A 22,365-nucleotide genomic window follows, 5' to 3' on the forward strand; every position below is an offset into this window, starting at 1 on the left:
AGGCCTGCCGGATGGGGAAAGCACGGCCAGCCGCAGCGAGCAAGCCCCGCACAATGCGGAGGCTGCCCCCTCCCGCCCAGCCTTGACTGCTGATGCCGCAGGGCCTAGCCAGCACCAGCTCTGAGCAATTGCAGATCAAGCGAGTGTCTTGCTACGGCCACCTTGGCTCCTGCAGGACGAGGGCTGGAGAAGAGAGCAAGAGGTGGGCAGTGCTGCAGTTCACGCAGCCGAGGGAACCTCCTCGGTCCGAAGCAGCAAAGGTCTCGGTGAGGGCCAGTCGGGGATGGTCCAGCGTGAGCAGGGGGGCCCAAGGCAGCAGCTGCTACTCTGACGGGCGGATGGGGAGTGTCCTTGAGACACTCCACTGGGGGCTCGCTTATCCCGCCCAGACTCCACTGGGGGCACGTGAACAGGCTGGGAATTAACAGCAAAGCTGGCGTGCGACGGTTCACCTTCGCTGAGAACTGTTGCTGGCAGACACACAACAGGAAGGCTGACACAGACTGTCGCAGGAAAGGGGGGCAAAGCAGGGCCGGATCCGTGGGAGACCAGACCTCGGGGATCCCGGACCCCAGCAAGCGTCTGCCTGGCAGCTGCCCTTGAAGAGTCCACTGGCTGCTGCACAGCCATCGCTGGGGAGCTTCTGGAAGTTTGGGGGCAGCCTGACCCTGTTCCTGCATGATGCAGTCTGGAAGGGCTTGTGCGCCATCAGGTTAGGGCTGCATTGAGCAAGTTGGATCCCCCAGCGAGCTCTCCGAGACCTTGGGCTCCCTCTGACACCGTCGCCATTCCCCACTCCTCAGGCTCCCACAGCTGCCCGCCCCCCCCACCAGCATGCCCAGCCACCACAGGCGCTCCCTACCCCAGCAGGCCCTGCCCGGCAAGCAGCAGGCCATGCACACACTGCTTCCTCCAACACCAGCATCTCCGAACTCGCTTGTTTGCTCCTTTGCGCACCAGGCCCGCAAGCTGCACACCACCCTCCGCAGCCACGAGGCACAAGCCGCACGCCTCCTGCAGCTGAGCCGGCTGGCCGAGCACGGGGCTCTGGTGGGCCTCAGGACTTCGCCCAGCACAGCGGTGCCCGCAAGAGACGGAGGACAATGGGGCCAAAGGGTCGTCTTCGCCATCCATGAAAGGCGCTGCCTCCCGCGGCTGAGAGCTTCTGCCCATCCTTGTGGGAATGGGGTGGATGGCGCCTGGGCCCACGCGAGTGGAGCAGGTGTCCTGCCGTCCCTGCGAGGTGAGCCGGCGCTCCCTGTTCCACTGTTTCCATGGGAGCGAGCGGGGACAATGGGGGGTGGGCCGCCGGCTTCCACCTCTGCGAAGTGACTTCGTGCCCTGCTTGGCCATGTGAGCCAGAGGGAGCCAAAAGGCGGCATGGCCAGCAGGTGGGCCGACCGTGCCCTCCTGCCCACATCAGGGCTGACTTGGCCTTGCTCCCGACGGCACTCTGGCCCGGGGCTGGACCCGCCTGGCGCAACCCTCGTGCTGGCCAGTGGGGCAGAAGGGGTGCTGTGCCCCTGCCCTCCGCAGACCTGTGGCAGTGCACCCCTTCGTTGCGAAGGCCTTTTGACCCCCAGGTGGTGCCAGGTGGAGATAGGGGCCTACTCGCCCACTGCTGGCAACGGGGCCAAGGGACAGGGCTGGCCCCCGGCATCCAGAGGGCTCGGTGCAAGGCACTGCAGGCCCTTCTGGAGGGTGCATCCCGATGCCCTGACCTTCACTGCCACCCACTGTCCTCCGGCTCCCAGGATAACTTCTTCAGCAAGTGACAGAGGGGTTTGCAGAGCCCCGTCCCTCGGGGGACCTGCCTGAGCTTCCCATGGGGGGAACCCGCTCCCAGTCTGCGGAACTGCCTGCAAGTAACCACGCAGTGGGCACGAGGGCCATGGCCAGGAGGTCCACTCCTGCCTGCAGGGCAACACTGCCAGAGACCCGTTGCAAGCTGCCGAAAGCAACCTGCTCCCAAGCCAGATGCCTGCGCAAGCGACTGGCTGCGGAGGCCGCTGGTGGCAGTGCCCGCTCCTGGCGCCAGGCAGGGCGCTGCTGGGCCCGCTCAGGGATGCGGTGGGGACCGCGGGCACCAGGGCACTTCTGGCAGGCGGCTGCTCAGGCGGACCTTCTCCTCCCACAGCACGTACGGTAAGCTGTGGCGGGAGTCCCGCTTGGCCCTGACGGAACTCCTGGCCCAGGAGCTGCCCGGTGAGCCGGCCAAGCCGGAGCGGAGCCGCTCGGTCTTCTACCACACCGTGGCCACCCTCTTCCTGCGCTACGTGCAGACGGCGCGGCGCCTCGAGGCCTGCTACGACCAAGTGGTCCACCCGCAGAAGCGCATCCTGCTCCGGCGGCTGCTCGACGGCGTGCTGGGCCGCATCCTGGAGCTGAAGCATGAGCTGGTGGAGCTGGACGTCTCCGAGTACCACTACATGGACCACGTGCTGCAGGAGCTCAAGCTGACACCGGTCAGTGAGTGGCTGGCCGGGGGAGCAGGACGTGGCCCCTGCAAATGGGCGGGCCGGCAGGCCAGTGGGGCAGGGGCCTCCCTGCTGCGGGGTCGGAGCCCCCGTTCTGCCCCGGGGTTGGGGGCCCAGAAGAGGGTGGCTGAAGGGCAGGGCCGGGAGCGCAGGTCCTCTCTGGGGCTGGCCCCCGTCTCATCTCCACTTGCGCTGCAGCCAGAAGGCACTTGCTCCTCTGCAGGCCGCAGTGAAGCAAGGCAATGACACTTCCTGCTGCCGCCCCAGCCAGCCGAGGAGGGGTGGGCAGAGGGGCGTGTGGGCAGGGGCACAGCCCGGGCCGTGGGGCTGGGAGGGCGAATGGGCCAGCCTGGGGAAGGCCAGTGAGGTGGTTTGGGCCCCCTCCTGCCTCCACGCTGGCCCTCTGGACTCTCGCAGCTTCCTCTGCAGTGACCGCTTGGGCCAGAAGAGACTCAGCCGCTGTTCCAGCAGAGCTCGCCCACATTGCGCGGCAGCTCTCTCAGCTGGGGAGGAGGATGGGGGGGGGGTCTTCAGGAAGCCTTTGCCCGGGTCAGACAGCCTCCTGTGGAGGTGTAGACCTACACTGCTCTTTCCCCTCTGTGATGGGGGAGGGATTTGTGCTTAGGGTGCAGTGCTGAAGCCAGGGAAGGGGCTGGAGGGGCAGCGTGGGAAGCCTTACTCGGAGCTGGACACAGGCAAATGCGAGCAAACGCCCACTGGCCAGCTTTCCCAGTGGCAATCAGAGCGAAGCCCTCCCACCCTTCGAAGAACCTGGCAGAGCTTTCCTGGGCAACTCCGTGTCGCGTGCAGGCTGTCTCGTTTCATCCGGCTGAGGGATGGTGCCTGGCTCAGTCCAAGAGCGAGCAGGCAGTTCCTTCCCAGAGGCAGGGAGAAGTGGGGCAGCTGCTCTTGAGAGCCCTGCTTGGCTCTCCAAAGATCTCAGCCTTCACTGAACCCGGATAACTTCCCCTCGGGCGAGGCCTCAGGCAGGCAGTTGCTTCTCAACCTCGGGTCCTCGACCCGGAGTCCTTGGATAAGCAGTTTCTCAGCCCATTTCATTGGGCATCAGAACGAAGCCTGGGTTGCACCAACCCCAACTGGTAAAAAGGTGCCTGCACACCACGCTCCCCGGGGCTGCCCCAGTTGCCACGTGTCCAGGAGGCCTCCTGGACAATAGCACACACAAAAATACAACATACTTGGCACAAGCTCATCCAAGACCAATGGTCTGCTCCGATCTGGACTACCTGGCTTCCGGCTCACAGTTCCTCTGCCTTGCCCGATCGAGTCTCTGCTTTTCCCTGCCACCCACCCCAAAGCAGCCACCAGGTGCAGGTCCAAGAGTTTGGCAGCCTCCCTGGGGCACATGGATGGACACGAGAGGTGGTGCGCCGCGCCCACCACCTCGGCAAGGAGGCCCCGGCCCGCCTCAGTCCGGCCGTCTGGGGAGCGCTGCCAGAGGAGAGCGTGGCTGACCGCGCCGGCTCCTCTTCTCAGGCTGACATGGAGGTGCCCATTCCCAAGTACTTCCTCAGTGAGCGTGCCAAGGTGCTCCAGGAGCGGAAGGAGGTGCTGGCAGGACTCCTTGATCGTGTGGGGCCCGGCAGGGCCACGACCGTAAGCCTCACTTCTGTCTGGGGAGGGCGGGGAAGCATGGGGCAGGGCTGAACCGCCGCAGAGCCGGAGATGCTGCTCTCCCCGCGCGCCGGCTGGCCGAGGCCACACAGCTGCGCCACGGGGCAGGCAGATCCTCTGCTCAGCCCTTGAAGAGGCCCGGCCTGCACGTCCTCCCTGTGGGGGGGAGACCGGCGCGGAGGCTCGCCTCACGAGGGGCGGCCGGCCCGGCTACAGCACGTGGCACGGCGGCGCAGGAGTGCCCGGGCACTGGGGCCTCTGCCAGGCCGCCACGCGGGCGAGCCGGCCATCCTCCACCACACCCTGCTGAAAGGGACGCTCTTCCCCAGCCGCCACGCGCCGCCATGCCGCGGGAGGAGGCGGTGAGGCTGGTGCAGATGGCCGAGCGGATGCGCCAGGGCCGCCTGCGGGCCCGCTTCATGTGGGAGATCCGGAGGGACGAGGAGCGGGAGAGGAAGGTACGAGAGGGTGGCCTCTCGAAGCCCAACCGGGAGCTAGCTGCCACCTGCATCCAGAAGGTGAGCCGCTGGCCCTGCAGCAGGAGAGGGGGCAAAGTCCGTCCGTGTTCTGCCCCTGGGCGCAAGAGGGAACCCCTGTCCACTCCCTGGGCCCTGGCGTAGTCCGTTCAAATCCTGCCTGGTGGGCACGTTCCAGGAGAGCGGCAGACCCCAAGGGGATCCGTTGGGCAGCTCCCTCTCGGAGTCCGTCTCCCCCTCCGGCGTCGGCCTCGGCCTTCGCCCCCTGGCTGCGGCGCTTCTCTGCCTTGGGGGGAGCCCTGCTGTTCTTCAGGGACAAGCTGGACTGACTGCTGGGCTGCTGCTGCTGCTGCGAAGTTTCTGGAACATGCGACGCTGGGGACAAGGAGGGCCAGGATGAGCGTTCGCTGTGGGTCCTTTGACAGTTTCTTCCGTGCAGCAGAACACCCGGCAACAGTTGTCACAGAATCATAGAACAGGAGAGTTGGAGGGGCGGCGATGGCCCCCGGGGCCACCCCCTGCCGTTGCAGGACTCCACGCCACCCACCCCACTCCCTCGCAGGGTTGTGAGAAATGGGGAGAGGAGGAGGGTCACGTCAGCTTCCCTGGAGGAGATACGAATGCGATGACCGGCGCATGCAAAGAACCGGGCCACGTTTGGACTGCGGGGAGGGAGGCCCAGGACGGTTCGTGGAAGCGGGCCGCCCCCTCCCAGGCTGCCTGGAAAGGGGGCTCCGGGCTGCTTCCGGCACCGGCAACGCGCGCCTCTCGCCCGGCAGATCTGGAAGGGACACGTGCAGCGGCGGCTCACCAAGCTGGCGCGGCAGATGGAGATGACGTTCATCGGCATGGTAAGCGCCGCCCGCCGGCTCTGGCCAAGCGGGGCCGTCTCCGTGCTTCCGCCCGCCGTCCCGTCAGCCCCAGCTGGGCCAGCTGCGAGGGGCGCGGAGCCCCCCCCCGCGGGGCCTCTCCGGCTTGGCCGGGCGGGGCGGGGGCGCCGTCGACTGACCGCCCGCAGCCAGCCGTGGGCGCCGGGACGGAGGGCCGCGGTCCCGGTCCCGGAGGAGAAGCAGCGGCTCGGCCCGGGAGCCGCGCCGTGCCTGCCCCCCTGGCCGGCTTGTGCCGCGCCGCCGGGGAGGGCCCGGCAGGCCGCGGGCGCAGGCGGCGCTCCGGCGAGGGGGCGGCCAGGCTCGCCTGCGGCCCCGGCGGGCTTGGCCTGGGGGGCGGGGGCGGTGCCGGTGCCGCTCCGGCGGGGACGGGGCGGCGCCCTCCTCCCCACATTAGCGAGTGTTTAGTTCAGCGTTTTAAATAATTGTGTCCTCGGAATGATATTTAAAATCCATTTGCGAGGCAATGAGGCGGGAAAGTGTCTGCGCGCCGCGGCCGCTGCCGGGCAGGGAAGCGCCGCGCGGGCATATTACAAACTCATTACGGGCTAATTTACACCGCCGCGCTCGGCTCCCGACTCCATTTCTCCTAATGGCCTCGCCCGCCGCCCCGCCGTCCCCTGCTCGGCGCGGGCTCGGGGACGCGGGCGCCCGGCCGGGCTCGGAGGGGCCAGCGCGGCCCACGGCGGCCACGTCTCGCACTGCCCCGCAGGAGCTGGAGCCGCACCGGACGGGCCCTTCCCCGGCCGCCATCCGCGCCCAGCTGGGAGAGGAGCTGCGGCGCATGCGCCAGGCGGACCACGAGGCCGAGTACCGCGACGCCCTGCTGCACGTGCGCGAGGCGCTGTTGGAGGCGGAGGGGCCGAGCCGGCGCGAGGCGCTGCGGGAGCAGCTGCGCCAGTGGCTCATCGAGTGCCAGTGAGCGGCGGGGCGGGGCGGGGCGGGGCGGGGCGGGGCGGGAGCGCGCATCACGCCCCCCGCCCCCGCCCCCCGCGCCTCACCAGCCCCCTCCTGCCCCGCAGTGACCTGACGGGCCGCTTCCCCGACTACCCCGAGAAGGAGATCGGGGGCTGCGAGGTCCTCTTCGCCCACAAGACTCCAGAAGAGGTACGGGGCCCGGCCGTGCCTGTGGGGGCGCCCACTGCCGGCACCCCCCGTTCAGCCCCGCCCCGGAATGCCCCATGCCAGCTCAGTCCCTCTGGGCTGCCCCTTCCCGCACCAGGTGAGGGCAGAGTTGGACCTGGCCGAGGCCAAGGCAGATGCGAAGAAGAAGGAGAAGAAGAAGGAGAAGGAGAAAGGCAAGAAGGAGGCAGAGAAGGAGGCAGACAAGAAAGGGAAGGAAAGAAAAGGGGTGAGCGCGCCCCCCTCCAGCCAAGCCTCGGCAGAACAGGACGAACGCAGCCTCCTGCCATCGGGTGCTGGGCGAGAACTCCTGAGAGGCAGCCCTCCCAGTGCAGCCCAGACCTGCCTGTGGGGGCACTGGGCAGCGAGGCCTGGTCTCTGGGGGTGGGGGGCTGGCCCGGTAGCATGAGCTGGCCTGCTGTGCTTGAGGGTCCCCACAGGAGGAAGATGAAGGCCTGACACTCTCGCCCTCCAAGTTCCTGGTGCCCCTCAACCAGGACTTCCTGCAGTACACAGGTGAGGAGGTGGGGGGAGAGGGGGGCTCTGGGCGCCCCTCGCTGTCTCCGCCTGACCACTGCACTGAGCGTGCCTCCCGGGAGCACAGCTGCTGCTGGCAGGGAGCAGCCAGACCGGAGGGAGCGTGTGGTGGACCGGGCCGGCGGGGCAGGCCGCTGCTCAGGGCATCTGCTCCCCAGAGCAGTGCGGGTCACTCCTTGCTGCGTGTGGGGTGGGGGAGCGCTCCCCCCAACAGACCTCACTTGCCTGCCTGCCAGCCGCACCAGTGGAGTGACTGCCTGCAGTCCTTCCTCAGGTGGGCCCTGCTCCAGAGGGCTGCAAGTGTCAAAGGATGCCCCCCCTCAGCAGCCCCACAGGGGCAGAGCAGGGCCAGGCCCCTGACGGTGTGCAAGGGGGGCTCCACAAGTGCCCTCCTCACCTCCCTCACCCCAAGGCTGCTGGAGTGACCAGGACGAGGCCATCAACTTCGAGCAGCGCTACGAGCCAGAGCTCATCAAGGCTGAGAAGCGGAGGGAGGTGGAGGCAGAGATCCGGCTGCAGGTGGGCGCTGGCGGGGAGTGCACTGAGGCCTTCCTGGGCTGAGCCTCTTTGGCGCCAGTCGGTCGCGTGGCCAGCTGCCTTCCTGCAGCCTCTCCCCTTTCTGGCCTGGCAAGGTGGACGAGCTGATGCGCGAGGAGCTCCGGAACCTGAGGCTGGCTGTGGATCTCGAGGAAACAAAAGCCGCGAAGCCCCCCAAGGGCAGGAAGAGTGCCAAGGTCAGCAGCAGGGGAAGAGGGCCCTGTTCCTCCCGGCGGGCTGCTCTGAGTCGGGGAGGTGGCCTGGCGGCCCATCACAGCATGACAGTTTAGGCCGCGGGAATTGCTTGGGGTCCGGTGGAGCTGCAGGGGGAAGCTGCTGTGCTTCTCCCGATTTGCAAGAACCATTTTCTCTCACTTCCTTGGAGCAGAAAAAAGGGAAGAAAGGCAAAAAGGAGAAGGACCTCACCCCTGAAAGGTACTCCCCCGCCCCGCTCCCTGTGTGGCACATGCTGCTGACTCCCCCGCTGAGCTCAGCAGGCGGATCCCCAGTTCACGCCTGCGGTGGAGGAGGGGTTTCTTCCCCCGAACCACCACGGTGCGTGGTGGCCTGGCCCAGCACCCTGCTTCCCACAGAGGGCAGCAAGGAGTCCCCATGAATTCTTCCTCCCTGGATTTGCGCAGTCCCCTTCCAGCCACTGATCAGTGGCCACCGCTTCGTCCTGTGGACGTGAGTTCCGTGGCTTCACTGTGCGTTGTGTGGGAAGGGGCTCCCCTTCGCCCGTCCTCAATCTCTCGCCCATTCGCTTCATCCACATCCTGATACGGTGAGAGGAGAATGTATTTTCCTGCCGCTTTCTTCTGCACCTGCTGCTCTGGCCCGAGCTCAGGCCTTAGATTTGAGTGGCCCCAAGAACTCGCTTAGCTTGTCCGGATTTACTTGTAAGGCGGCTTTATTGAAAAGGCCGGCAACTTTCCCCGAGAATCTCAGCGTCTCCGAGGCTTGGCAAGCAAGGCACTCGTGATGCTCGGCAGGAACCTGCCGGCTAACAGGCTCCAGTCAGTTGGAATGGGTGGTCAGTGAAGCCCCTTGAGGGTGGTTGGTGTCGGCACAGCACCAGCTCTGCCCGGGGCAGCGGCCAGCCTTCTCCTCAAGAGCAGCCTGCGAAGGCTGGCCACTGCCCCGGGCAGGGCCCCCGCCCTGCGCAACTCCCTGCTCCACCGGCAAGCCCAAATGTACAGCCTGCGCAGCACCCCTTCGTTGCAAGCCACGCGGCAGGAACGTTGTCATCCCCGCTAGCCAGCCACAGGTCGTAGCACCCGGGGCGTTGCTTCAGGATCCTAATTCAGCTAATCAGAACACCAAGCAGAAGCTCCTTGACTGGCCCGACAAGGTGGGAGCCCACACCAAGCACAGCTGCCCGTTTAGTCCCTTGGCCATCTTTCCCAGGGCCTCTGGAAAGCACCAGCTAGCAGGCTAAGGAAGTGGCAGCTCCAGGCCAGCATTCTACTTGTGCCGAGCAAGGCCAAGCACTTTCTGAGGCTGCAGAGTCTGAGAGTTCCGGCCCAACACCCTGCGTAGCTCGGGATGCCTCCGTCGTGGCTCCTCTCACTCGCCTTTTTCTAAGCTGAACAGACAGCGTAACTGCTCCTTACGGGGAGTCACTCCAACCCCCAGCCATCCGGGTGGCCCTTTTCACGCTGCTTCCACTTCTACGGCAATTTTTTTCAGATCCAGTGGCTGGTTTTGCAAATGTGGGTGCATCAACACTTTGAATGAAGGCAGTTTTTGTTGTTGACGCCTTTCTTAATTATCTGCAGCAGTTCCCTGCAGCTGTGCGCCAGACTGGCGTTTCAGCAAGCTCTCCACTGCTGCCCCACGATCACTTAGCTGCTTAGTCACTACTAGCTCAGGTCCCATCCGTTTATATGTGAAGCTGGGATGTGTCTGCCCCAGTGTGTATCACTTCATTTTTGCTTGCATCGAACTGCCTTGGCCCTGTCGATGCCTGTTCTTCCAGTTCAGAGGGAGAGTCGGGAGGGGCTCGTAAGGCCTGCAGGTCCAACCTGCTGTTACTCAGGGCAGGACTCAAAGCACCCCTGACAGATGGCTGTCCAGCCGCCTCCAGTGTGGGAGAGCCCACAGCCTCAGTTTAACAGGCAGGAGGTTTCTCCTGATGTTCAGCTGGGCTCTGGCTTCCTGTACCTTGGACCCATTATTCTGCGTCCTGGGAAATAGGCATGGAAGAGCGAGAAGAGATCCCAGCCATTCTCTGGAATTTCCTTGAAGTACTTCGGATGTGCTATCATGTCTCCCCTCAGTCTTTTCTTCTCCAGGCCAAGCATGTCCAGTCTGTATCTTTCTTAAACTATGGTGTCCAGATCTAGACATAATATTCAAGACAAAGCTTCATCAGTGCTGCGGAGAAGGGAACTTGTACTTTGCATGATTTGAAACATAGAAACAGGTCGAGTCAGAAGGGGTCTCCCGGGCCATCTAGTCTGACCCCCGGCTCCAGCCAGCTCCGCTCACAACATGCCCACCGTGTGCATGGCCAGCCTGTCCTTGAACACCCTCACCAATGGGGCCTCAACCACCTCTCGTGGAAGCCCATTCCACGCCCTCGGGGTCCTGACTGTGCGGAAGTGCTTCCTGGCATCCAAACGGGACCTTGGCTCCCTGAGCTTTGCTCCATTGGAGCACATCCTGCCTTCCTCTGCAGGGGAGAACAGGTCTCTACCCACCTCCATGTGACACCCCCTCACAGACGTACATGCCGCTAACAGATCCCCTTGGAGTCTCCTCTTCTCCAGGCTAAACAGACACCGCTCCCTCAGTCTCTCATACGGCTTTCCCTGCTATCTGGCCACCATCCTTGTGGCCCTTCGCTGCGCTGACTCTAACCTGAAGCTATACTTCTATTAATGCAGTCCGAAATAGCCTTTGTCTTTTTTGCAGCCATATCACATTGCTGATTTTCATTTGTGGCTTGTGATCTAGAACAATTCTGAGATCATCTTGCTTATAGTATTGTTGAGCCAAGTATTCCCCCATTTTGTAACTAGGCCCAGAAATTCCTTTTGGGACCCTCTTCAATTCTTCCATGTTTTAGCCATCCTAAATAATCAGGTGTCACGCACGTGGTTGGCTGCTTCATGGCTCACCCAGAGCTCCTGATCGTGTGTGAGCAACTTTTGACGCACCGGTCCCAGTGCAGACCCTTGGAAAGCTGAGTTTCCGTAGCGGCATGTCTGTTTCTTCTTGCTCTCCCCCTCCTGCTTCTGAAGCGCAGGGCAGGCCTGCCGTCAGACGGAGCGAGGCAGCAAGGCCACGTGACAAGGCAGCTCGGCACTTGTTTGGAGCACTGCATTTGCCTCTCGTGGAGAAGCGCTCGCGAAATTTTCCGCTTCAAATGCCCAAATGCAATGCTCGGTTGTCGCTCTGAGCCGTCCCCAGCGGTTGGGCCCCCCTTGCCATCCTGCCCCAAGCAGCAACATGTCTGGAGCCAGACCCACCCATGTGAAGGCCGCCTCTCCATCCCCCCACAGGAGCATTGGGCGAGCCTGGCAGGGCTTTTTTGGAACCTACCCGGGTACCTGCATCCATAGGTTTTAGATCCTCCAGAATCAGCGAGGTCAGCGTTCCCTCTCTGAGATCCACGTGGCCGTCCCTCCGCCGCGCTTGCCTCACACCATCCCTCTGCTCTGCTCCCCCCCCCCGTGGAGCCAGCCGTGTCCCCCTCCGCCCCAGAGCCCACAAACGGACCAGCCATGAGCACTCACCCGCAGCAGGATCCGCAGGGGAAGTGGGGAGTCCCACCCGCTCCCGCCTTCTGCCTTCAGCTTGTCCGGCCATGTCAGCCCTCTCTGTCCGCCCAGCCAGGCAGGTGCTGTGGCTTGCACCCGGGCTGGTACTGGAGACCTCTGGGCCCTCCGAGCCTAGAGTCACGGCAGTTTGCTGCTTCTCCTGCAGAACCATCAATTCTCTGTACGAGGAGCTGGTGCTTCAGGGCATCATTAAAAAGCCCCAGAAGGTGCAACTGGCGGAGTACTCAGGTGAGTGCATGGCCCCATTGCTTCTCCGCTCGCTTCCCCCAGAAGGGAGGCCGCCTTGAGCCGGTTTGAGTGTAAGGGGAGCATATGAAGCGCATCGATAGCAATACCAAACGCCAGGAGCACCAAAGACAGCTCAGAGCCCTCCTGAGGAAGAGGAGGCCCTTTCCTCCCCTCTGCTCCATTTGTGTGCCACCCACGAAGTGACGCCCTCGGGTTGGTTCATGGCCAGAAGAGCAGGCACATTAACGCATCAGTTGCCGTAAGCACATTGTTGCAATACAAGACAACCCAGACAGTACCTTTCAGGAATGCCAGCACTGTGACATGTCAGGTTTGCTATGCAATATCAACAATCACGACATAATAGCAATGATTATTTATCAGTAATGTGGGAGCACGAACCAGACCCTCCACGCAAGCCGCTCCTGTGCTCTGAGCCATCGGTGAGCAGAGTGAGCGGCGAGCGGCCGCCCCGGAGCGCAGCGAGCAGCCTGCCTTGCCGGCTGAGCCGCCGGCCTGGCCTCTCGCCGCTCGCTCGCTCCCATGTCCTGGCGCAGCCCTTGAAGCGCCAGCAGAGGCGAGGATGCTGGCGGGGCCCCTTCCCCGTGCGCCGAGCGCTCCTGCTGTGGCTGCTGCTCGCAGGCGCTGAGGGTCCCCACCAGGGCGGGCCGCCTCACTTGCACATGCAAGGCCCGAGAAGGGCAGCTGCTGCAGGACACCGGGGCGTCGCGCAGGCCCACCCGGCCCACTGTGGGCTTCTGTGGCTAATAGTTCTCGGTAGACCCCGTTTCCTGTTTGCTGGGCACACTGGCCGGAATCCAGTCTTGCAACTGGGCTTTCCTCAGGTCTGTCATGGGCAGGACGGTCACGTGTTCTGAGCCTTCAAACAGGTTGGTTGGAAGCTCTCCGCCTGAGCGTTCGAGGGCTGCGTTCTCCAGCTTCCCTGCACCATGTGTAGCTTCCCTCGCCCTTCTCTGCACCAGAGTCCCAAGTGGAGCGGCCGCTCTGCCCAGGGGAGCCGCGCTTGCCCTGCCCCTTTGTGCGCGGTTCCCAGCTTGACCGTGTGCTTTCGGGACAGGCGGAGCTGTGTGCAGTCACTTAAGGCGAGGCAGCAGCAGCCCCCTCCCTCCTGAGCCCTGGCCGGGCTGCATGCTCGCGCGTGGCCCCGCCTGTGCTCGGCCTTGGAGCCTCTTGGGGGCCTGCCCGCAGGCCTGGGACTTGTGCCCTGGAGCATGGACAGACAGCCTTTGCTCTAACAGTGCTGGGGGGCCTGCCGTGTGCCCAGCCTGATCCCCACCGCGCCCATGGGGGTGGGTGGCCCTGCTGCCTGGGAAGAGGGACCCCAACCCCGGCTGAGGGCGCGTGCCCTTTCTCCGCCCTTCCCTGCCAGGAGATTTCTGCTACCTGGGCACGCTACTGCGCCAGCAAGCGATCGAGCCCACGCCCTCGACGCTGGACGTGCGGCAGAACGTCGCCCTGTACGCTGTCCTGCCCCTGGGTAGGGCACCCCTGCCCCGTGGGCTCCAGGAGCTGCGCCGAGAGGCCACCCCCACGGCCGGCCGGCGTGCTCAGGCTCTCCTCGCCCTGCGCACCAGGCTCCCCGGTGGTGCACGAGCTGGCCCCCCCCGGTGAAGTCCCTCCTCCTGGCCGGGCCCGCGGGCACCGGGAAGAAGATGCTGGTTCACGCCGTGTGCACCGAGACCGGCGCCAACCTGTTCGACCTCTCCCCGGACAACCTGGCCGGCAAGTATCCCGGCAAGAGCGGCCTGCAGATGATGGTCCACCTGGTGTTCAAGGTACGGCCCGGCAGAGCAGGGGCGCTGCAGGGGGAGGAACGCCAGCTGCTGACCGGCGGGTGGTGGGGCAGGGACCCTTCCCTCCCCATGACAGGAGGAGGGATGGAGGAGGAAGCGGGCGAGCCTGGCGTCCCAAGCAGGCAGAGGACTCCGCAGTCGTCATTCATGCTACTGGCCATGGCTTGTTTAGTGGCAGGCTTGCTTTTGCCACAGCTGAGCTGGGCTCCTCCACAGCATCCTGGTCAAGGAACCTGGCCATGGAGGAACCTCAGTTCTGGGAAGGAAGCAGCATGCTGCTCAGAGATGGCGGGTATGGGAGGAGCAGCGAGAAGGGGAGAGCGAGACGGGAGCCCGTATATGTTTGATGTCTGCATCAGCCAGCAAGCAGTGCTGTCTGGGCAGTTAACATGGATTAAGCCCCGGAGTCAGCATCATAACACAAACCCTTTAAAAGTTTAAATCGAGTAAATACAGCCTGCAAGCCAGCAGCACTGGGACATGTGGCAAAGCAAGAACATGCTCAGAAGCAGAACTGTTGGCGGCCAGAAAGCCTCTGAGAAGACGGCCTTCGCCTATGTGAAGAAGTGGGTGCCAGGTGGCCCCTCTGGGGAGATCCCTCCACAGCCAGGGTCCTCGCCAGGGTCGTGGCCAACCTCGCCTGGCTCGCCAGCCGGAGGGCCTTGGAGGGCCTGCCGAGGGCACCGTCCTTCCAGGCACCTGCCCTGGCCACCAAGGGCTTGCCACCTCCTTGCAGTACTTGGGGCAGCTGGAGACCTTCCCACGGCCCTGTGCTCATCTGCGCCAGCCACCTGTCCGGCCTCGTCCGGCCTTTCAGCACCATGCCCGTCCTCTCCCATTTCTGGCCATGGTCGGGGTGGGGGTAGGAGAGAGGCAGCGCAGGCCCAGGAGTGAAGCGCCTGCGTGCCGCTTGCGAGGCGAGCAGGGCTGGGTTGCGCGGCACGTGTGCCCTACCTCAGAAGCGGGGCCAGAGGGCACCTGCGTTGGCTTGCGAGGGCTGGAAAGGGGCCCGCCCCGCTTTGGTTCTTCATCCTGGGGCATTCAGTCCCACCAGGAGCTCCTCTAAAACCCAGGGAGGAGGCCGGCACGCTCTGGCTTGTGCTCTTTCTGGTGCGCTGGAGCCATCTCTGGCCCTTCAGCCCACCACGGTGCCTCCAACCTCCACCACCACCAGGTGCAGCAGTGCGCTGAGGCACAGAAACGTGGAAACGGTGCAGGTCAGACGGGTCTCCCGGGCCATCTAGTCTGACCCCAGCTAGCTCCGCTTGTTGATTTCCAATGCGTGGGTGTCCAGTTTTTCCTGGACACTCTCACTGCTTGGACCTCACCCACCTCCCAGCCTGGGCGTCCAGGCCATCGGGGCCTCCCACAAGGGCAGTCAGCACAGTGTTGGTGGCAGAAGCACGGAGCACTCCTGCCTGCCTGAACTGGCTCGCTGAGGAGGGGGCTTCAGGGCCACCTGAAGGGTCGCAGTCGGGCAGTTGTTTTCAGCTGGGAAGAGGCCACTGAGATTTTGTCAAATGCACTTGCAGGGGGGTGGGGGGGAGAGGATGCCACAGAAGGTCTGAGCCAAGGGGATGCTTGGGGCCGCCTGGTGCCACTGCACAGTTCGCCTGATTGTGGCCTCTTTGCTGGGCTCCTCAGCTGAGCCGTGGCGGCACAGGCCCCAGCTGTGGGTTTCCTGGTGCGAGGCGGGGGCCACGCTGCCTGCAGCCTCCCCGTGCGAGATTCATCTCTGCAGTCCTGGAGGCTGCATCCGGCTTGTGCTCACATGTCCTTGCCGCCCACCCACTCCCCAATGCAGGTGGCCCGCCTCTTGCAGCCATCGGTCATCTGGGTGGGCAATGCCGAGAAGACCTTTTACAAGAAGGTCCCAAAGGACGAGAGGGAGGTGAGTCGCGGGGGAAGTGCTCCCCAGGCCCACGAGGGTGGTGATGAGCGTGACCCGCTGGCACCAGTGCCACATGCCGGGGGGGTGGGGTGGGGTGGGGATGCCTGGCATTGCTGATGCTGACTGGCCGCCGTGGCTCTCCCCCAGGGTTCCCGCCCAGTTCCTTCCTGAGGTGCCCCCAGTGAACGAGCGGGAGAGCCAGCGTGCCCGTGATGCTGAGGGTGGGGGCCGGGCCGGGGCGGGTCCCTCAGCCTGCCTGGCCCTGATGCTGCAGCTGAGGCCCCTTCCTCCTCGCACGCAGCTGGATCCCAAGCGCTTGAAGAAGGACCTGCCCAGGGCCCTGAACCTGCTGAGGGCTGAGGACCGGGTGCTGCTGATGGGCACCTCCAGCAGGCCCTACCTGGCGGACCTCAAAGGGCTCTGCAAGACCTACACACGGATCCTGCTCCTCCCGCGGCCGGACTACGCCTCGCGCTACGGTGAGGGGGCAGAGGGAGTGGCGCTGGCGCCCGAGCCACCTGCACACCCACTGCGCTCCCTCCCTGATCGAGTGCGGAGGTGCCAGAGGGGCGCACGTTGGGCGCGTTGCGGGGAATGTCTGAGCATGTGTCCATTTAGGACTTCTCTGTGCTGCCCAAAGGCCAATGTTCTCAGTGGGTCTCCAAGCAGCCATTGCAAAATTTCAGGGGTGCCATGACAGGCAGGCAAGCGGGGCAGCTCCCGTGCGGCAGTCCTGCCTTCCTGCCCAAAGGGTTCTTCCAGTCTTCAGATTCCTAATGTTTCTGTCACTTAGAAAAACTTCAGCTTGGAGACCGACCGCGTAGGCATCCCATGAGAGCATGTGGGGCCCAGGGAATCCGTGGGGAACGGGTGAAGCCACGTGATAGGAGGTGCAGGGCCTCAAGGCACCCGCTTTGCAAGTGACACGTTCCGGCGCTGCCCGCGCCCTGCATAGCCGCTGCCTCGCCTCAGCTGACGCCTCGGGGGCGGCCCCGGAAGCACCATGGCGCCCCCTTTTGGCCCTCCCCTTGACAGCACAGGCAGTGGGCCCCACCAGGCTTCCCCCCCTCCCCTGCCGCCCAACAGCCGAAGCTCCTTGGGCGACCCACGCAGTTTGCTCTCTGCATCAAATGGTCTTGGCGCACGGGCGGCGAGGCTGCAGCCCTGAAGTGAAGCTGGAACGGGCATGTTTGGCGCGGGAACCCAGCGACTGGCAGAGAAAGCGCGAGACGCAGCCATGGCGCTGGAGTGCCGCTGATTCCGAGGCGTGTGAGCGAGCCCAACTGCAGAGGCCGCGGCGCACCGGGCAACGTCTCCCCCGCAGGACCCAGCCGGCTGGGCAGCAGGGTGGCCGCCAGGCATCCGCCGGGCCGGGCCTTCGGGGGTCCAGGCAGGGGCTCACAAGCGCAACAGGACACGCACGGAGGCTCGCAGGGGCCCAAGGCACTGGAGGGAGACCGTCCTCAGTCCAGGCCATGGGGAGATGTGGGGGGGGGGTCTTCCCTAGTTTATTTACTCAGCCGAAAATCTATGCAACCTTGTAAGCTATCCAGCAAGACCGTAATGGCATGATCCGTTGTTTTCCCCTTCCGGCTTCCGGACGAGCACAGTAGCCTTTCCGCGCATCTCGTGTGCATTTCTGAGTTTCACGTGCGCGGTTCGTGGCCGCCTTTCCTAGCACACGGGCTGGAGCCCCGCCAGTGCTCTCCCCACAGTATCGAACGGACTCGGCTTAGGGGATCCCAGGAGTGCGCAGGGCACTTCCGAGCTCGTCCCTGAACTCTGCCAGGAGCGGCTGGGGAGGGGGTGGCCTGGCCGGGCCTCCCCTGCGCGGTCCCAGACTCGCCCTGTGCGCACACCGGCCCATCTCCGGCAGACTGCGCCACGCTGCCTGCGGAGGCTTGCGAGACCCATGGCAGCATCCACTGGCCGGCCGGGGCCCTTCGCGGAGCGGGGACTGGGCCTGCGGAGCTGCTTCAGGGGCCTCTTGCCCGGGGGGGGCTCTGCCTGGGCCACGTCTAGAGCATTTCGCGTGGTTGAAAGGGAGCGGCTCCGATGCTGCCCAGGTGTGGCCAAGACAGCACCTGGGCAGCTCTTTGCTCTGACCTGGGGAGCTGCTGCCCCAGGAAAGCAGAAGCGCATGTCGTGGGCTCCCGGGGCGTCGCGGGAGCAGCTGGGCTGTGCGCTGCTCCCTGGGCAGGAATTTTCGGGCAGGAGAACTGGCTCTTCTGCAACGCAGCCGGGCCTCTGCTCCTGCTACTTGTCCCGTGTCGCATCCAGCGGCGGGCGTGCATCCGAGCAGCCCCAGCAAGTGTTCGGGCGAGACGGAAGCAGGTCTGACCCTCTGCTCCCCGTTCTCCGCCCATGCAGTGACTTGGCAGCGGCTGGTCCAGAAGCACGGAGGGGTCGTGACAGGCAGCCTGGATCTGAGCGCGCTGGCCAAGGTGTCGGACGGCTACAGCCAGGGCAGCATGGCCCAGGCCGTGAAGGCGGTGCTGAGCGAGAGGCGCCTCCTGCAGCTCCCCAAGAGGCCCCTGAATGCCAACGAGCTGCTCCAGATGCTCGCCCGGGAGGACCCCATCTACCCCGAGGAGGAGGAGATGCTGAAGGTGGGTCGGATGCTTCCCCACGAGCCCCCCCCCCCACCCTACCCTGCCCTGCCCTGCCCTGGCGGCCCAGATTGGAGTGAGGCCCCCAGGGGCTGCCCAGCGAGGTGGTCCAGGAGTCGGGCAGCCTCTTCCCATTTTTGCTTGTCCTTTGTTCCGGGAGATGCTCCTGCTGGCCTGGGGGGGTTTAAATGTGGGGGCAGGAGGGAGGCATGCGTGCATGAGTTGCTCTGCTGGGTCAGTTGGCCATCCCATCATGCTGCTGCCCTACCTGTCGGCCATGGTTGCCATTCAGGTATCTCACAAGTTGGGGGGGTGTGCATGTGTGTGTGTGGGAGAGCGAGAGCGAGCAAGGGGGCAAACGAACTGGGCCAGTGCCACCCAGTTTGCACCCTGCTGGGCACACTTTCTGCAGGCGTACAGGAGGCTGGAGGGTTCGGCTCCTGCCGGCCGGCCTCTTTTTCAGACACAGACATCTGTGCAAAAGAGTGGTAGGAAGAACCTGCAGCTGCTCTGCGCTCTGCTCCTCCTGGACATTCTTGATGTCCAGCAGCCTCGTTCTCTGTTTGACCATTTTCCCGCTCCTGCCTGCTTCTGGTATGCTTATTGACTTATCTGTTCTCATCTGCTTTAGGAACCTGCTCCCAAAACCCCATATCTATTTTGCAGACTTTGCATTCTTCTCTGAATGCACGTACCCCAAAAGGAGCAGTCTTTCCTTCTGCATTCTCAGCTTTGCTACTTAACTGAACTGGCTCCTTTTAAGCTTGGCTATACCCTTTGTAATCTCCACTCGACATTTTATTTGTATCTCTAGTACAACATTGTTATTGTTTTCATTTATTTTATTGTGAATTTTACCAAAACCAAAATTTAAATTTTAAAAAACCTGAAATTAACAATGGCTGAAATGAACATCTACCTATCAGTCCAGATTAGCAGCTATACGTCAGCTTCGACAAAGACAAACTAAATAGCCAGGCGTGTGTGTGTTCAAGGGTGGTGCATGTACATTAGCCTTCCGAATATTGAAAGTATTGTCAGGTCCTTGATCCGTTTAATTATCAGAGATGAGCTTTTTTCTTCCCTGTGTTGTAGTATCGGTCAAAAGGATGTGAACGATCCATTTCTGTTGACCTGGCTTTAACTTGCAAGAAGCAAGCAGACGGTTTGAAGGGACAGGAAAGGCCACGCTGGATCAGTCCGTCTTGTCAGCACTCCAGTCCAGGCACAGGATCCCTCAAGCAGGATGCGCGCAAGACCTCCGCCTGCCCGGCCCCTCAGCAACTGGGGGGTGCAGGCAGGGTGCTTTTGGCAAAGGAGGGAGCATGTGGCCAGCACGGCTAGTGGCCATGGATAGCCGCCGCCGCCGCCGCCGCCGCCTCCTCCATGGAGCGGTCCAATACCCCTTTAAAGCCACCCAGGTCGGCAGCGGTCACCACTTCCCGTGGCAGTGCATGTATCCTGTGATAGCTCATCAATCACTGGGGAGCTTGGGCAAGTGGAGGTCATGCAGCCCCCGCACGACGGATCCGGCGGGCAGCTGTTTTGCCACCACGTGTATGGAGTGCTGGGCTGGACGGGCCTTTGGCCTGATCCAGAACGGTGTCAGTTCTCAACGCCTTAGTATTTACCTTGTCCCTGTGAGCATTCCCAAGCAAGCAGCAGACTCCAGGCACCATCCCAATTGCCAGCTGGCTAAGTGGCCTTGTGAAATGATATGTCTAGCTGACATCAAGTCCGACTTCGGCCAGCTAATAGAATAACCATTTCAGCAAGAGCATTAATCAGCTGTACCAAAGTAGACACCTGGTTTTACAAAATAAACAATAGCAAAACTTTTGCACAAGAGATAACGTTGACTTCTAAACAATTAGATACAAAGCTACGTACACTCATTTTCTGTCGCATAGCACCTGCCAGGGTTTGCAAACATAAATCCGGCCTCAACCTGCCCGCGCAGCTCGCCGGGGTGCCCCATCCTGCCTGCCGTCCGACTGTCCCCGTTGCTGGCAGCCCCTCCCGCCGTGGCCACTGGTCACGCTCCCCCTCCACCCTGGCGCTCTCGCCGTGTGGGCAGCAGCCCCCCCTCCCTGCTTCCTGCCCCCCATCCTCCCCCACAGGGTGGGAGGGCCTCCCACAGAAGGCGCCCCTCCCTGTGGCCCCAACCCCATGAGCCCCCCGTCTCTCCGCAGGAGTGGTACACCAGGACTCCGCTGGGCAAGCGGAGACTGAAGGAAGAAGAGGAGAAGCTCAAGGCTGCGGAAGCGAAAGACAAGAAGAGCAAGAGGAATAAATAGGGGCCACGGAGCGTCCCTCCCGCACGGTGGCGGCAGCGTGAACAGGCGTGTGGGCCCTCTCTGTTGTGGGGGACCAGCCCGCAGGCCAGCCAGGCGTGACACCTGACAGTGTCCCTGGGCAGCCGGTGCCCGGCAACGGGGCCAAGGCCCTCCAGCCACTGGGTGTTGCTCAGGCGTGTGCAGGCTTTGGGCCGGGCGAGGGGGGCTTGGCCGAGTTCCGATGCAGAGAGGCGCATGTTCTCAGCAGCTGACTTCATCGTGGGGAAGGGTTCTGTTAGCCGCTGCCCCACTTTGGGGCATGAACCGGGGGGCTCCAGGCCCCTGTGCTGCCTTCGGTGTCATGGGGTGGACAGAAGGTGCGTCAGACAGGAGGGTGGGAGGCAGCACTGGAGAGCCTCTCCAGAACAGACCGAAGGGGGTGAAGTCCTCGCCAGGGCATGAAGCCGCCGCCTCCAAGGGCAGCTGCTTGGGAGGGAAGCGGGCAAAGTTAGGTCTTTGGGAGCAGACTGGGGAGCCGGAGGACTCCGTGGGGCTGCCCCGGTGCCAGTGCTGCAAGGCCTGGGGCCAGTGGGCCGTGTGGCCAGGAGGCGGCATGTGGGCACCTCAGAAGCTGCCTGTGCGGAATCGGGTCCTGCTTTCTGCACCCAGCCTCGTGGCACACGTGGCTCTCCTCCCGTGGCGCAGACGGTGCTGCTTCCTGGTCTTGCCTGGAGACGCTGTTGGGGACTGCACTGGAATCCTCTGCAGCCAAGCCAGACCCCCACATGGATCCGGATCTGGTGAGAGGCACGGCTGCAAAGGGAGCTTGGTCCTTCATGCGCTGCACCACAGAATCGTGGAATGGTAGAGGTGGGAGGGGCCGGGGGCATCGGTTCCCACCCCCTGCTCAGTGTGGGGCACTCCCAGTGAAGCCCTTCCTCTGAGATGGCCGTCCAGCTGCATCCTGAAGGCCTCCAGTGTGGGAGAGCCCACCACTTCCCCAGGCCAGGGGTTCCACTGCTGTACTGCTCTAACAGGCAGAAAGTTCTCCTTGTGTCTAGCCAGCAGGTGGCTTCCTGAAACTTGAGCCTGTTACTCCATGTCCTGCACTCTGGGATGGTCTGTCCTACACACTGGGGAACACGTGGCTGAACAGAACTGAAGAAGAAAAAGTCCACAGAGTTATTGTGGATAGCTGGCTAAATATGAGCCAACCATGTGATGCAGCTGCCAAAATGCCAAATGCTACCTTGAGCTCCATCAGTGGCAGTATTACTTCCAAATTACAAGAATTGATTGTTCCCATATACTCCTCACTAGTCAACCCTCATCTGGAATACAGTGTCCAGTTCTGGGAACCAAGGTTTAAGAAAGATGCAGAAAAATTAGAAAGGGTCCAGCAGAGGGCAACAAAGATGATCCAGGGTTTGGAGAGCCTGCCTTGTGAGGAGAGACTGGGAGAACTGGGCATGTTTGGCCTTGAGAAGAGAAGGCTGAGGGGGGACATGGTATCCCTCTGTAAGTACCTGAAAGGTGGTCAAAAGAGGAAGGCCAAGATCTCTCCTCACTGATGCCAGAGTGTAGGACACGGAATGATCAACCCAGGTCCAGGCTGGACATCAGGAAAAGCTTCCTCGTGGCCAGAGCAATGCGGCAGTGGAAGCAGCTGCCTGGAGAGGTGGGGGCTCCCCCACCCTGGAGACATTCAAGGCGAAGCTAGGCAGCCCTCTGAGTGGGATGGTATGACCTGGTGATCCGCAGCAGCAGGGGGCCGGACCTGATGCCCTTCTTGGCCCCTTCCAACCTATGAGGGCCACGCCATAGGGCTGATAGGGTGGTCCTGCCCCCCATCTCAGCACCCTCTGCTGCCACCTGTTGGAATTGCTGCTCAGGTGACAGATGAGGGATGGAGACCTTGTGAAGATCTGTCCTGCATGCGGCTGGACGGGACGCGCTTACAGGCCCCTTCTGACAGTGATGTGCTCCGATTCCAAGTTTGTAAAGCTGTCCTGCTATGCTGGACCCACTTCTTAAATTGTGGGATGTGTGGACCCATCTTCCAGGTTCTCGGCTGTTTTCTGTCCAGGTGTG

General features: G+C 63.2%; 1 protein-coding gene across 1 annotated transcript; it reads left to right on the top strand.

Annotated features, from left to right (window-relative positions):
• Positions 1–92: 92 nt before the first annotated feature.
• Positions 93–20,295, top strand: IQCA1L (IQ motif containing with AAA domain 1 like). Its single transcript, XM_044422513.1, is given in 21 exon segments — positions 93–266; positions 961–1,243; positions 1,921–2,465; positions 3,975–4,070; positions 4,442–4,630; positions 5,368–5,439; positions 6,188–6,393; positions 6,498–6,582; positions 6,698–6,826; positions 7,038–7,113; positions 7,547–7,653; positions 7,767–7,868; positions 8,057–8,106; positions 11,602–11,684; positions 13,075–13,182; positions 13,280–13,305; positions 13,307–13,480; positions 15,303–15,389; positions 15,691–15,868; positions 17,760–17,998; positions 20,191–20,295. Coding segments are annotated over 21 exon segments (3,114 nt in total).
• Positions 20,296–22,365: the final 2,070 nt, after the last annotated feature.

The sequence above is a fragment of the Varanus komodoensis genome, unplaced genomic scaffold, assembly GCF_004798865.1.
Source record: "Varanus komodoensis strain SLA01 unplaced genomic scaffold, ASM479886v1 scaffold129, whole genome shotgun sequence".
NCBI classification, from domain to species: domain Eukaryota; kingdom Metazoa; phylum Chordata; class Lepidosauria; order Squamata; family Varanidae; genus Varanus; species Varanus komodoensis.